The following is a 15,057-nucleotide window of genomic DNA, read 5'->3' as shown; positions in this document are numbered from 1 at the left end:
TTCATTATTTTGGCAGTTAGTTTTAAGGGAGATAATCTTAAGGAAGAAACAGGGTTTGCTGTTACAGTAATGTCAATTGGTATCCAATTGATTAATCTATTAGTCCAATTAGCCTAATCCAATCTATTAATCCAATTAAATTAGCCCAAAGAATTAAAAACTGGCCCTTCTTTAATATAGGGCAATGAAAATTAAATGCCCAATTTTGTAGATGTACTATACAGTATGTAATAAACATAGTTCAGGGGTGATTGTGACACTAAGTGCAAAACCCTGAAATTTTTGTGTAAAAATTCGATACAAATTTATATACCGTACATGTATCGACATAATTTTCCTTAAATAAGATTTATAATTATTTACCAATGATGAATGTCACACCTTAATAGTAATTAAATTAAGAAAAATCTTAGCTCTTTCAATAATCGTGATGTTGCATTTTATAATCGCGTGAATACAAATCGCAAAATCTGATTTTAAAATTGTGATGTACGATTTTTAAACCATGTGAATACAAATAGCAACCCATAACTATTAAGTGAGGTAAATACGAAAATCTATGCTTGATATTCAAACTGCGTGACTAGGAACTGTGATATTAGCTGATTCTGGCGCAGTTTCTAACATTCAAAATAGCTAGAATCCGCCAAACCAAAAGGAACTGATTGGCGGATTTTTGCCCATTGGCAGAAGAGTCACAGGTATATAAGCATCTCGTTAGCAACAATTCACAATTTGAATTTTTGATTAAGGAATTTTGGGAAAATTTCATCAGATTAAAAAGTTTTTGATCAGCAAAAGTCCAAGAACCATTGGTCTTTAGAAACGACGAATTCTGCAATATTCCCAGAGAATTATATGCCCCACTCCTAATTTTTAGACCCGGAAGGAGGATAGGAAAAACCCAGAATTCTGGGCTACAATAACCACTGATAGTCATTAAAAAATAGCGTTTGAAAAAAAAAAACGTTTTTTTTCTAGAAAAAATCCACACTTCTTAGGTTTTAACTGGTTTTTTATGATAAATGCAGGCTTCTTCAGAAAAAGTTTTAAGGCAATATTGTACCTCAAATAAATATTTTTTAATAAACTTAAAGAAATTATTTACTTTTAAAATCCTGTAAGACGCAACGCAATAATGGATATAAAATCGTGATAATACGAAATAAGACTTTGAAACCTTGACCAAATGAATTTTTTAAAAAAACAAACATGTAGAGGCCTACTGGGGGATATTTCTGCATTGTGATCTTTTGGGACAACTATAATTACCAGGGTGGCATACAGATTTAAAAAAAACAACAAAAAACATGTAGATCTTTGCCCAGGTGTGGCTACGTGTTATACCTTTCAAGTTGGTTCCTTTCTGCGATATTTTTTAGAAAGTTTTTCGCGGCTGCTGCCCAAAAATTTCCAAGACAGTGGATCTGAGGCAGAAAAATTGCAATTACTCTGCCACAGATTACGATACGGAAATCTTCAAGTTACGAGTTACACGTTTTGAGTTGGTCTTTTCCTGGGATGCTTTTTTTTTTTCTTCGAGTACTTCCGCGGGCTACTGGCCGGAAATTGCCAAGACTCAGCGATTATTCTGCTGAAGATTACGATATGGAATTCTTACCATTATATATTTCTTAAATACAGAATTAAACTTTTATGTCTTATTTTTTTAATACATCAAAAAAAAAGGATTTTCCTTCGCCCGTCTTATCGAAGAGAACCAAATTTAGTAATAGTATTTTCATTCAAAATAGAATAACTTCTGCTGATTCGACATAAAAATCAATTCATCCAGGAAAAATAAAATGGAAAAAGAGTAAAAAATAAATATTTAATTACGCATTAGTAATATTAGCACTTGAATGAGCACTCTTCTTTGATGCGGCGGCGAACCGAGCTAATTGTTCATCAAGATTGTTTAATGGAAGACTACCCATAACTTTTAAAATGTCAACAAAGAACACTCAAAGTTCTAACTTGAAAAAAATTAAACAAGTTTGGGAATAAGCCATTATACATTATAAACCATTTATTAATGAAATTTAAAAGAACACGAAATTGCAAGCAATTATATTTTCAACATATTATGTTTTGTTGCTTAAAGCGCGTAAAATTTAAAATAAATAGTAGCCGTAACGATAATGAGCTCTCTGCTGTTTTTTGCTTGTAGCTCGCTTTTTGAATAATAGAAATGTGGCGGTTATGGTTTGTAGTTGCTTATTCATGATCGCAACACTCGCAGCCATGGTCTGCGTTGGGACCGAGGGTGAATGGTACTACTCCTCATTAAACTGTTCTACTGTAAAGTGCTTGAGTTCACGTGTAGGTCGTCGGCTACCAAAGCGCGGGTGCGATCCCCTCTGCAGAGGATCAAAATTGTGATGGCATGTCTTCGGATCATCCTCAGGTGTCGTGTATTTAGCCGTTCGAGGCTATGTTTACGAACTATCATACCTACGCAATCGAATTGGGACTTTCCCTCTTTATTGTTGTTGTTGCTGTTAATTTACGCCGCACTAGAGCTGCACAATGGGCTATTGGCGACGGTCTGGGAAACATCCAGGAGGATGATCTGAAGACATGCCATCACAATTTTGATCCTTTGCAGAGGGGATGGCACCTCCGCTGCGGCAGCCCGACGACCTGCGCGTGAAGTCGAGCACTTACAGTTTAAAGAGGACCAATACCGCACACCCTCGGTCCCTACGCAGGCTGATCCAAGAGGTCACCCACCCCGCACACTGACCGCAGACAGTGATGCTTGACTTCGGTGATCTGCTGGGAACCTTGTCTAAACTATCAGTCCACTGCGGGACATAATTCTGAAATCACTTGTGTTGCAAGCAATTGATCGAAATGCATTGCTTATTGGAAAGCCCAAAAATATTGCGCCATCATATTGTTGTCTTATTGTTTACTATTATTAAATTTCTTTGTTATCATAAATGACTTCCTTATACAATGCATCCATTCGCCAATGAATCAGTCTGCAACACACATCGAATAATTTCCTAATCTAGTAACATCTTTTTAAATTGTGCTAAAGTTGAGAAATAATATTAACAATTATATAAGCATATTTTTCAGCACTATCCTTTTTAAAAGGGCAACTTTCTTAAAATTAGCGAGCAAGAATAACTGAAAAACAAAACAAAATTGAATTCCCATAATTTTTTCTTCATTTAAATAACAAAGCAAACAGATGCATTTCTTGCTGTACACACTTACGCATTTACTTTTCATTACTCATTTAAATAAAAAACAATAAAATAAGAGAATCAATAATTTATCTTCATTCTTCGATCAGCGGAATTCCAGTTTCAATATTATGGGTCAATATTAGGAGGAGATATAGGGCCATGTTTATTGACTTCGCATGTCCTCATTTAATTTCTTCATATATACGTAGTAACCTATATTTGTAATCGGTTACCTTCATACAGCTTGGCAGAAAAATCGTTATTTTGACCACATAGCTGAAACCTTCTCATAGTATTTATGAGCCTAAACATCACACTGCATTTGGTGAAGATAATCTGCCCCCCCCCGCCTTGTGATATATATATATATATATATANGTAATTTCTTTTATATAAGTCGATATTTTTACGTAAGTATGCAGATCATATAAAAATGAGCACAACATAATTAGCATATTTCTTATAATTTAAGAACAAAACCAACACTTTAAGTCTCTTTCGAATTAGTATAATCATTATTATTTTTTTTTCAGGAACCTTAACACGCGAATGAAAAGCAGTTCTGTTTTAGAGTCTCTTGCTTAATGCATTTACATAAATCACGAAAATCGTTATGGCTTTAAGACCTATAAACATTACCGTACCGTTGTTGCAATGTTTTTATTTTATTGATTATTAATGACAATATATATATATATATATATATAAACACACATTCTTGAAAAATTTCACGTTCATGTAAGTTCATTTGAATTCGCTGCTCGCTTTATAGATTTCATTTCATGCTTTATTCTGTTTTATCTTTATATTTTATTTTCTGTTTTTACGTGATATTTTTACTTATTGTGTTCTATTTTATTTGTTGTAATATTTTTAAAAAATTTTTTTGAGTGCTTTGCACACTATTGTATTGATCGATATAGTTTGCTTTGGCTATATTGATACAATATTAGAAAGCACTCCTTTTTGCGGATATAATTGTGTGAGCTGATGAAAAGATTATATCTTTTATTTTTCGGATTTTCCTTTTTTTTCCTTCTTTCGGTTTTCTTCCCTCAGTCTCTTGTTATTTTTATTATTATTTTTCTTCCCCCTTTTTTTCTTAGTTCTGCAATTTTTTCCTTGTTTCTACTTCTCTACATCTTGATATATATATATATATATATATATACATACACACACATAGTAACCTATGGGGTACACTAGCACCCAGTAATATACTACCTGGTCCAGTTTGAATATTATGGGTCGATATTAAAAAGAGATATAGGGCCATGTTGTAATACAGATTACTGACTTTGAATTTCTCATTTCCTCATTTAATTTCCTCTTATATATAGATACGTAGTAACCTATATTTGTTATCGGTTACCTTCATACAACTTGGCAGAAAAATCGTTATATTGACCACGTAACTGAAACCGTGTCACAGTATTTATGAGCCTAAACATCACACTGCATTTGATGAAGATAATCTCCCCCCCCCCTCCGCCTTGTGATATTACACTTGCATGGAATTTTTCTGTATCCCACTGACTACAAACAATTTTTGTAAAAGCTGTACAGAGCGGAATAAAAAACCAAACGACCCTGAACTTTTGATCTAATGGTCGAATTTTCGCATTCTAGGATTCAATCTTAATACGCCTCAAATATGCTAATTAGTTAGTGAAGATGATATTCTAAGTTACAATAATTACGTATGCTTCAAATTCAATTTCTCAGGCACTATCAGATCGATTCCGCTTAAATGTAAAATTCCGATTTTGTAATGCAAAACTGGATTCTTTAAAGTGATGTAAAAAAATTGTATACATTATAAGTTTAAAAAAACCTCGACTATTATTAAATAAAATAATAAAAAATGACAAAAACATCCTAAAAATGTTTCCTTTGCATGGAACTATCTTTGAAAAACGAATTTCATAATTGTCTGTAAAAATTTTTTTCAAATCGCTTATTACGAGATATGGCGAAATACGCAAAAAGCAAAAATAACATAAAGGGCTCCAAACTTTGAACGGCTCTAATAATAAAACTATTTCCGGCTACCTCCTATATTTTGGGGATCCTCGAAAAAAGTATTTGTTTATTACGTTTTTTGAGTCTGATTTCGTAACTCAAAATATCGTCTACACTAATTAATTGAGCCGTGATGGCTCAGGGGATAGAGCGGTCGCCTTCTAATGAGGCGAACCGGGTTCGAATTCCAGTCGATACGAATTCCGCATCCGGCTTGCACCGACCACAGTCCTGACGTGAAATATCCTCTGTGGTTCACGGATCATGGGTTAGAGTCCCCTTGCCGTCAGGCTAATTGTAGGAGGTTCTCGTGGTCTTCCTCTCGATGTAACGCAAATGCGGGTTATCTCCATCAAAAATTCCCCCACGAAGGCAAATTTTTCCCAATATTCGATCCAGGAGTTCCTTTGTCTTCTGGATTGAGTTCAAAATTACAAGGCTACGGAGTTGAACATTGGTGGTCGTAAACCCATAAAATTGGGTCGGCTGTTCAACGACGGTTATAAAATACTAATTAATTAGTTTATTTGAGGTCCCCCCTCGAGCTATAAGATTGAGAACTATGGAACGCGAAAATCTGATTATCAGATCAAATGCTAATCAGAAAACTCCCTTCAGAAGATTAGAACCTTTTTATTGGTTATTACCTTTTTCAAGCCAAATTATATTAGTTTCTCGGGCTTACAATAATCAAAAATTGACATAGATAAAATTTTCAAAGTATTTGATAATAGTTAGACTTTGCTTTTTAAATTGAATCAAACTCAAGTTTTTCATTGATATAGCGAGGGATTGTTTAATCAAATTTAATCATATTTCTTAGTTTTCAAAAATTTCTCGTTTCAAATCATATACTTGTATTTCAACGTGGTTTTTTAAAACTAATTAGTTACACGAATTCAAACATGTTAATCAACGATATTAATATTTGTTTATGAATAGTATGGTAAGAGGTTTTTAAAAGTCGATTTTTTAAAAGTCCATTATGGTGACAAAATTATTTGAAAACATTCAATATCTTCTATGAGTATAAGCAGTGATTAATATATAAATTTACATTTAGAAGTATTATTAAGCTAGAACAGTGGTGGCGAACCTTTATACACCAACGAGCCATTTTTTCTAAAAAATTGTTCAATGAGGTCATAGACGTGCCGTCAAATATTTTTGACTTCGTGATTATTGGAAAAATAATAATACTAAATACTATCAAGTCAAAACTCTTTATTTACATTGAAAAAAAAAAAACATTTTGCAATGTCTCAGTTATACGCGTAATTCANTGGATAAGGCAAAAAGTCTTATTTACATGCTTTAAAAATGGTGAAAAGTTGAATTTTTTTAGCTTGCAATTTATTTAGAAAAAGTAGTGTCCGGTTTGTAGAGATAAAAAACAACGTTTCAGGACCAAAATGACTGTCCGCGTCCGGTTACGGGAGTGTCCGCTTTGCAGAGAATGTATGTTATGGTTTATTCATAGAAGATTCCCGGGGAATTAAAAATATGTCCGTATTGAGAGGCGTCCGTTTTGCAGGAGTGTCCATAACAGGAGGTTTCACTACTTGTATTTCAATGTGGTTTTTTAAAACTAATTAGTTACATGAATTCAAACATGTTAATCAACGATATTAATATTTGTTTATGAATAGTATGGTAAGAGGTTTTTAAAAGTCGATTTTTCAAAAGTCCATTATGGTGACAAAATTATTTGAAAACATTCAATATCTTCTATGAGTATAAGCAGTGATTAATATATAAATTTACATTTAGAAGTATTATTAAGCTAGAACAGTGGTGGCGAACCTTTATACACCAACGAGCCATTTTTTCTAAAAAATTGTTCAATGAGGTCATAGACGTGCCGTCAAATATTTTTGACTTCGTGATTATTGGAAAAATAATAATACTAAATACTATCAAGTCAAAACTCTTTATTTACATTGAAAAAAAAAAAACATTTTGCCATGTCTTAAAACAACTTAAAGTAATATCTGTGTGACTTCTGCTGTTGCAGATTAGATAACAAATAACTTATATAAGGTAGTAAGATGTTAGTTTCAGCCGGACTGTAATTTTTTTTGTTGCTAGTTATTTAGTGTTAGCTTGTTTTTTTTGGTTGTTTTTTAGCATTAATTGTTAATTTTTTTTAATAATTGTTTATTTTGTTCGTTTTGTGAATTTTAATTTAATTGTTTCATATGCTTCATAGTGTAATAACATTTGTGTAATAACAATTCATAGTGTAATAACAATTGTGATCGGTGGCGTGCCCAAGATATTGTGTCTCGTGTCATAAATGGCACGCGTGCCATTGGTTCGCCATCCCTGAGCTAGAATATAAACTTATAACTTTGTCTAACATACTGTGATATACAGTCCCTCTCCAAATCATTAGACTCACTATAAGATTCTATGTAAAATCTTAATTATAAGGTGATACTATACAGCTTTATTATTTTTACGCGCCTGCAACCGATTTGCACTTGTTTATGTTCGTGTATCAATTTGGTTAAACTAGACGATATGTAATGTAAACTAGACGATATGTAATGTAAACTAGACGATATGTAATGTAAATTAGACGATTGGATAAATTAGACGATATATTATATAGATATAGAATATTTATCATATCAGGTATTATATTACTATACTGTAATAATTAGACCAATTTATTAGACACAGTTTAGTGTTTTAATAATTGCATGATTTGCACTAGTTTGTATGCAATACTTTCATGTTTAAACACACATGTAATGGGTTTTTATTTAGGACATTTTTTACATCCTTCCTATTTCCATTAATATATTATTTTTTTAATGTCTTGTTTTACAATGTTAACTAATTGATACACGAGCATAAGCAAGTGCAAACCGGTTTCAGCCGCATAAAAACAATACAGCTGTATATAGTATCATCTGATAATTAAGATTTTACGTAGAATCTTATAGTGAGTCTAATAATATGGCAAGGGGCTTTAAGTATTCTCTTCTTATTTTCAAGCTACTGAAGCTGTTGTGGCACTCTTTGTTTAAAGCCTATCCACCGCGACAAGGTGGTGCCACATCGGATAGGGTCGGTTTTTAATTGTCCTGCCAAAAACCGTATAAAAAGCAGATAGTGATTCGATTTTTAATTGTCCTTCGGCCAAAAATCGTGCAAAATGCAAGCAATATTTTGATTTTTAATTGTCTTAAAGCCAAAAATCACAGAAAAAGCAACTGCAAGAAAAGGTCCGGACACAGCGTAACCCTCAGAACATGCTGATGCTACTTATCCGGACATCCAGAGAGATTAAACCAATCTCTCTGGGCCATACAGAACAATTACTCTGTCTGGCTCAGAAAATCCAATTGCAACTGAACAAGGTTCAGCGTGTCCAACGTTGTGCATTGGACAGCAATTGAGTTTGGAAAAGAACTTGCAGATCCTTCTAAACCACTTCATAATGCCAGTGGGTATTTAAAACGCTTTTTTTAGAAAAGAGCTTAATAAGAACAAGTTGATCGCACCACTATCAAAATGGAAATGACTGAAACAAAGCATTGTTTCGTTATTAATCTGGTAACAATTAAATTAGAGTATTGTTGGTATGGAAAGAAAAAAGTTGTGTTTAAATAACAAACGTAAACAATGAGTAGGCTAATTGTTAAAATGAACTGTAAGTTAGAATTGTCTTATTCTAAATAACAAGCTTGGTGTGCAGATGATCAGTCCCAATGAAATGGGAAAACACTTTAAAAAAGTCACACTATGATAGGAATAAGGGTTCGGAACATAACTTTTTTAATACAGTAAAAACTTGATGTAACGAAAATGGCATATAACGATAAATTCATTATCACGACTATTCCAATAATTCACTTGTTTCCATCAAAATATTAGTATTAAAGATACAAAAATTGTATATTTATGCAAGTTAGCCTACTTTCGTGACAAACTTTTTCAGGACGGGGTATTTTTCTGTCGTTTATGTGAACAATCCTATAAGAAAAAGGGGAAAATACCGAGGACATCTTTATTTCTTTTTTAAAATCATTATTGTTTATTTATTTCAAAAATTGAACAAAAATCGGAAATAATTTTTTGACTGATCAATTTGTGCACTTCCAATCATAATTTCTGTGGTTTTTAATAGCTTTTACGGCTATGTTTTCAAAAATTCTAAATTTTTTATGACGATCCATGAAATTTTGAATTTGAATAATCACTTTCTAACACGCTTTATTTATGCCAATTTCATTGTAAATCTCATCCAAGCGACTTTTCGACAGTTATTCCATGCGATTTTTTTAATTCCCGTTTTTTTAGTACGATATTATTACAATTCGCGCTAGAATTAAAAAAAAACAAAACAAAAACTGGGAGACGTCACACCTGTCGCGGGTTTCTAAACATCCAGAAATAATACTTTACTTTTTATTACTTTTTCTCTGGATTTCGGGATGTTTAATCTGATAAGCATATGATCCCAAGCAATAAGGCACATGATCCCAAGCAATAAAGCATATGATCCCAAGCAATAAAGATGCAATCAATAGAATTATGTTAACCATCCATGAATTTCTAAATTATGTGGATAAAAATATTGTCGTATTTTATGCTCTATGAAGGTATGGCTCATAATCTTTTCAGATTAAATAATTATATCGCTCATTTTTTTATCAGCAGATATCAAATGTCGACTGTAGACATTTGACAAAACATAAAATTTCAAGTCTTCATGTAATTCAAATTTATATAATTGTCATTGCTTTAAATGTCTATTATTAAAGCATTTGTTCTATCGTGGTAAAATATTAAATGAACTTACCCTATTCCTTCGTCATATGCAATGAGTACCTTTTCAAGGCATACGGAAAAAGTAGAAGTTTCCATAAGTACTATTTCCTAATTTTATTGAGCCAAAACGGGTCACTTTTTCCAACTCTTAATACGTACTCTTTTAAGAGAATTTAAAGGTATTTTTCTTAAATGTTTTTTGTAGATATAGAGGAATTGTTTACTTTTTGCGCAATGTTAAAGTTGTCAAAATTTGAAGTCAATACTTAAAAAGTTTTCTGCATTAATCTATTTAGAGTTTTACAGTTTTTCTGCATTAATCTATTTAGAGAAATCTGATCAAAAAATATCGTAAAAATACACAAAATATCGTACAAAACTAGAAGGATCCTCAAATAAGAACAATACTCGTGAGAGTTACTAAATGTTAATTGTTTCTTTTTGAAGCGTCATTTTATTTCGAATTCAAACGATATTTATCCTGAATAAAAAAGAATGAAGAATATCGTTTGCTTTTTTCATAATAAGTACACAAAAACAAAACAGGACGTAAGTTTTGTCTTTTTTCGTGAATTAATTTTAAAACATTCATTTTTACATTCCAATCATCAATATGCTGCAAATGAATACGATAAGAATTATTGATTGCTTTATAGTTTATGAAAAGTAAACATTAAATTTTTTCTCAATTACTGACTGGAAGAAAAAAATGATTCCTGATCTTTAAGAAGCTTCAACTTTTTGAAACCAACTTAATCGTACAAGAAGGAGGAGGAATATTAAGTATTCTTTTATTTATCTTTATTCTATTTTTACAACTACAGTCCCTTGCCAAACTATTAGACTCACTATTAGATTCTATGTAAAATCTTAATTATCAGGTGATACTATAGAACTTTATTGTTTTTACGCCACTGAAACCTGTTTGCACTTGTTTACGTTAGCGAATCAATTGGTTAAATTAAGGGATATATAATATAAATTGGACGATAGGATAAAATAGACGATATATTATATAAATAAAGAATATTTATTATATCAAGCATTATATTTTAGTATATTATAATAATTGGATCAACTTATTAGACACACTGTGGTTTTGTAATAATTACATGATTTGCAGGAGTTTATATGCAATAATTTTAAATTTAAACATACAACATTGTATTTGGCAATATCTTTCAAAAACTCGTAAAATACAGTACAGTCTTCTACTCAGAATAAAAAGTATGTTACGGGTCTCACTATAGAATTCTATAAGAATTTTTCTGACAAAATTATACCAATACAAATGTGCAATCAGGAATTTTTACAAGTAATTATGTGCTATATATTTGCATGTTTTTATATATATGAAATATCTTTGTTTCTGAGTAATATTATCCGAAAGAATTTTTCAACATTTTTCCGACTGATTTTTAACAGCTTATCTCCAACTATTTACTCCTACATTGCTCAACCATACCATCTAATACGAGGTATTCCTCTCTTTCTTTTTCCCTCAGGTTTTCTGAACGATATATTTTTTTTTTGCTGGATAATTGTAGTCACCGATATAATATGACCAATGGTAAATATGACCAGGCCATCTCATCTATTTCCTTAAATTTGTATTGTTCTCTAAATTTGTTGTAAAATTCGAAGTGGTATTGTATTTTCTATGCTTCATTCTCCTTAACCGAACCAAAAAAGAATTCTCAAAATATTTCGTTCGTAACTAAGTAATCTATTTTCTTCTGATTCATTCATAGCCCAGTAATTACTTTCGCCATAGTATTGTTGTTGGCCTTACTAATATCTTCTATATTTATAAATTTGCTTTAGTATTTTGATTTGATTACTCCTTTCCACATCTAAAATTACAACTATTACTTATTTTATAGTTAATTTCTGTTTAAATGTAATTTTAGTTGTTTTTATTGGTCTCAAAACATTTAAAATTGTGAATTATAATTGTGATGAATGACATTTCATCTCATTCATCATTTCATCTCATTTTAACGCTATTTAACACACTCTTATCTATTATACATTCACAATTACCTATATGACCATATTGTGGGTCACCTAAAATACGTATAATTATTTCCTCTGGTAGGGTTCACTAATACCCGGTAATATACAAACTGGTCCATTTTGAATGTTATGGGTCAATTTTAAATATAGCTATTGGGCTACGTTGTAATAAAGAATATTGAATTCGAATTTCCTCATTTTAACGCTATTTAACACACTTTTAACACACAGTAACCTATAGGACCCTATTGTAGGCCCCCAAATGGAAGGTTTGACTAAGGACTTCCTCAGGAAGGTTTGACTAATACCCGGTAATATAATAAGTGGTCCAATATAAATATTATGTGCCAATTTTAAGGTAAGATATCGGGCTTTGTGTTGAAACAGAATATTGACTTCGATTTTCCTCATTTTAAAGCTAATAAACACACTTCTATATTATAAGTACACAGTAACCAATAGGACCATATTGTAGGCCCCCTAAAATGCCTATAATTATTTCCGCTATTAGGGTTCACTAATACCTGGTAGTATAAGACTTGGTCCATTTTGAATATTATGGGTCAATATTAAGGGGAGATATTAGGTTACGTTGTAATAAAGAATATTGAATTCGAATTTCCTCATTTTAACGCTATTTAACACACTATTATATTTAGACATACATAGTAAGCTGTAGGGCCCACATTGTGTGCCCCTAATAAGCCTATAATTATTTCCTCTGGTAGGGTACACTAGTATCAAAAATTATAATACGTGGTCTAATCTAAATATTATAGGTCGATACTAAGATACGATATCGGGCCATGTGTTAAAACAGAATATTGACTTCGAATTACCTCATTTTAAAGCTAATAAACACTCTATTATATATATACATACATATTAAATTTGACTGCCATATTGTGTACCCCCTAATAAGCCTATAATTGTTTCCCCTGGTAGGGTACACTAACACTCAGTACTATAAAACCTGGTCCATTTTGAATATTATGGGTCAATATAAAGGGGAGATATTCTGCATGCATAAACAGTAACCTATAGGACCATATTGTGCTCCCCCTAAAAAACCTCAAATTATTTCCTCCGGTAGATTTCACTAATACCCGGTAATATAAAACCTGGTCCTTATTGAATATTATGGGTCAATATTAAGAGGAGATATTGGGCCTCGTTGTTATAAAGAATATTTACCTCATTTTAGCGCTATTTAAAACTCTCATATATTTACATACACAGTAACCTATAGGACCATACTGTAGGCCCACTAATAAACCTATAATTATTTCTTCTGGAAGGATTGACTAATATCCGGTAATATAAAACCTGGTCTATGGCTCAATATTAAGGTCTGATATCGGGCCTTGCGTTAGTTAATATTGAAAAAGGTCCTTGAATTTTTTAAGCTCTTCAGAAGGCGAATTTTCTCATTTTAAGCTTTTCAGAACACTTATTTTAGATATACATACATACTAAAATACTGGGCCACATTGTGTACCCCCTAGCGGGTCTGTAATTATTTCCCTTGGAAGGGAACACTACTCCTAGGTAATATAATACGTGGCCCAATTAAAATATTATAGGTTAACATTAAGGGAAGATATCGTGCCGTTTGTTAACATTGAAAAGTGTCTTCGAATTTCCTTGTTTTAATGCACTATTTTAAATATACATAGCGTACACCCTATGGGGTCTATAATTATTTCCTGAGGTAGGATACACCATTACCCTGTAATATAAAACGTGGTCCAAATAAAATATTATGGGTCAATATTAAGAACTGATATCGGGCTTTACGTTAACATTGAAAAATGACTTCGCGCTTCCTAATTTTAGAGGGTTTTAGAAGGCGAATTTCCCCATTTTAAGCTCTTCCGAACACTTATTTTAGATACGCATACATAGTAAAATTCAGGGCCTCATTTTGTAGCTCCTAATTGACCAATAATTATTTCCTCTGGAAGGGTACACCATTACCCGGTAATATAATACGTGGATTAAATAAAATATTATGGGTCAATATTAAGGTCTGATATCGCGCCTTGCTTTAGTTAACATTAAAAATGTCTTTGAATTTGTAAAGCTCTTTAGAAGCTCCTCATTTTGAGCTCTTCAGAACACTTATTTTAGATATACATACATAGTAAAATACAGGGCCGCATTGTATACCGCCAAATGCAGTGGTGGCGAACCTTTATACACCAACGAGCCATTTTTTCTAAAAAATTGTTCAATGAGGTCATAGACGTGCCGTGAAATAATTTTGACTTCGTGATTATTGGAAAAATAATAATTCTAAATACTATCAAATCAAAACTCTTAATTTACATTGAAAAAAAAAACATTTTGATATGTCTTAAAACAACTTAAAGTAATATCAGTGTGACTTCTGTTGTCGCAGATTAGGTAACAAATAATTTATGTAAGGTAGTAAGATGATAGTTTCAGCCAGACTGTAATTTTTTTTGCTAGTTATTTAGTGTTAGCTAGTTTTTTTGGTTATTAATTGTTTTTTAGCATTAATTGTTAATTTTTTAATAATAATTGTTTATTTTTTTCGTTTTTGTGAATTTTAATTTAATTGTTTCATATGCTTCATAGTGTAATAACATTTGTGAAATAACAATTCATAGTGTAATAATAATTGTGATCGGTGGCGTGCCCAAAATATTGTGTCTCGTGCCATAAATGGCACGCGTGCCATTGGTTCGCCATCCCTGTTATAGGGACTTACGGGGAGTGATGTGTGCGGGCCACCTGATACGACTTTTGTCCCTTTTTCAGTCATTATTCGCCCTTTAAGAAAGAAAAATAGTTCTTTTCATATATAGAATACTTTATTCGTTTTAAAATATTGAAAAAAAAAGTTGAAAAAGTAGTATGAAATAAAATAAAGAAATAAATGAAAATTAGCCGAAATTTTTCCGTTTATTAGCTATTATTCGCTATTTCCCAAAGAAAAAATAGTTTTTTTTATATACAAAACACTTGATTCACGTTAAATTATCAAAAAAATATTTAAAAAAATAATATAAAA

The 15,057-nt window shown here is 31.7% G+C and overlaps 1 protein-coding gene across 2 annotated transcripts in view; it reads right to left on the bottom strand.

The window, feature by feature from the left end:
• LOC107439561 (ATP-dependent DNA helicase Q1) overlaps window positions 1-2,364 on the bottom strand; it is a 63,761-nt gene extending 61,397 nt beyond the window's left edge. Inside the window, exon 1 of one of the 2 annotated variants that reach the window (XM_043053478.2) lies at window positions 1,840-2,364. In XM_043053478.2, coding sequence (XP_042909412.1) covers window positions 1,840-1,937 — 98 coding nt within the window. In that variant the 5' untranslated portion in view covers window positions 1,938-2,364. Of the gene's footprint in view, window positions 1-1,347; window positions 1,477-1,839 lie in introns of those variants that run through there. The other variant, XM_043053479.2, reaches the window with a different exon arrangement.
• Window positions 2,365-15,057: the final 12,693 nt, after the last annotated feature.

This window comes from Parasteatoda tepidariorum, chromosome 6, assembly GCF_043381705.1.
Source record: "Parasteatoda tepidariorum isolate YZ-2023 chromosome 6, CAS_Ptep_4.0, whole genome shotgun sequence".
Lineage (NCBI taxonomy): Eukaryota > Metazoa > Arthropoda > Arachnida > Araneae > Theridiidae > Parasteatoda > Parasteatoda tepidariorum.
The sequence above is the reverse complement of the archived record's forward strand: the minus strand, read 5'-3'. Positions and strand labels throughout refer to the sequence as shown.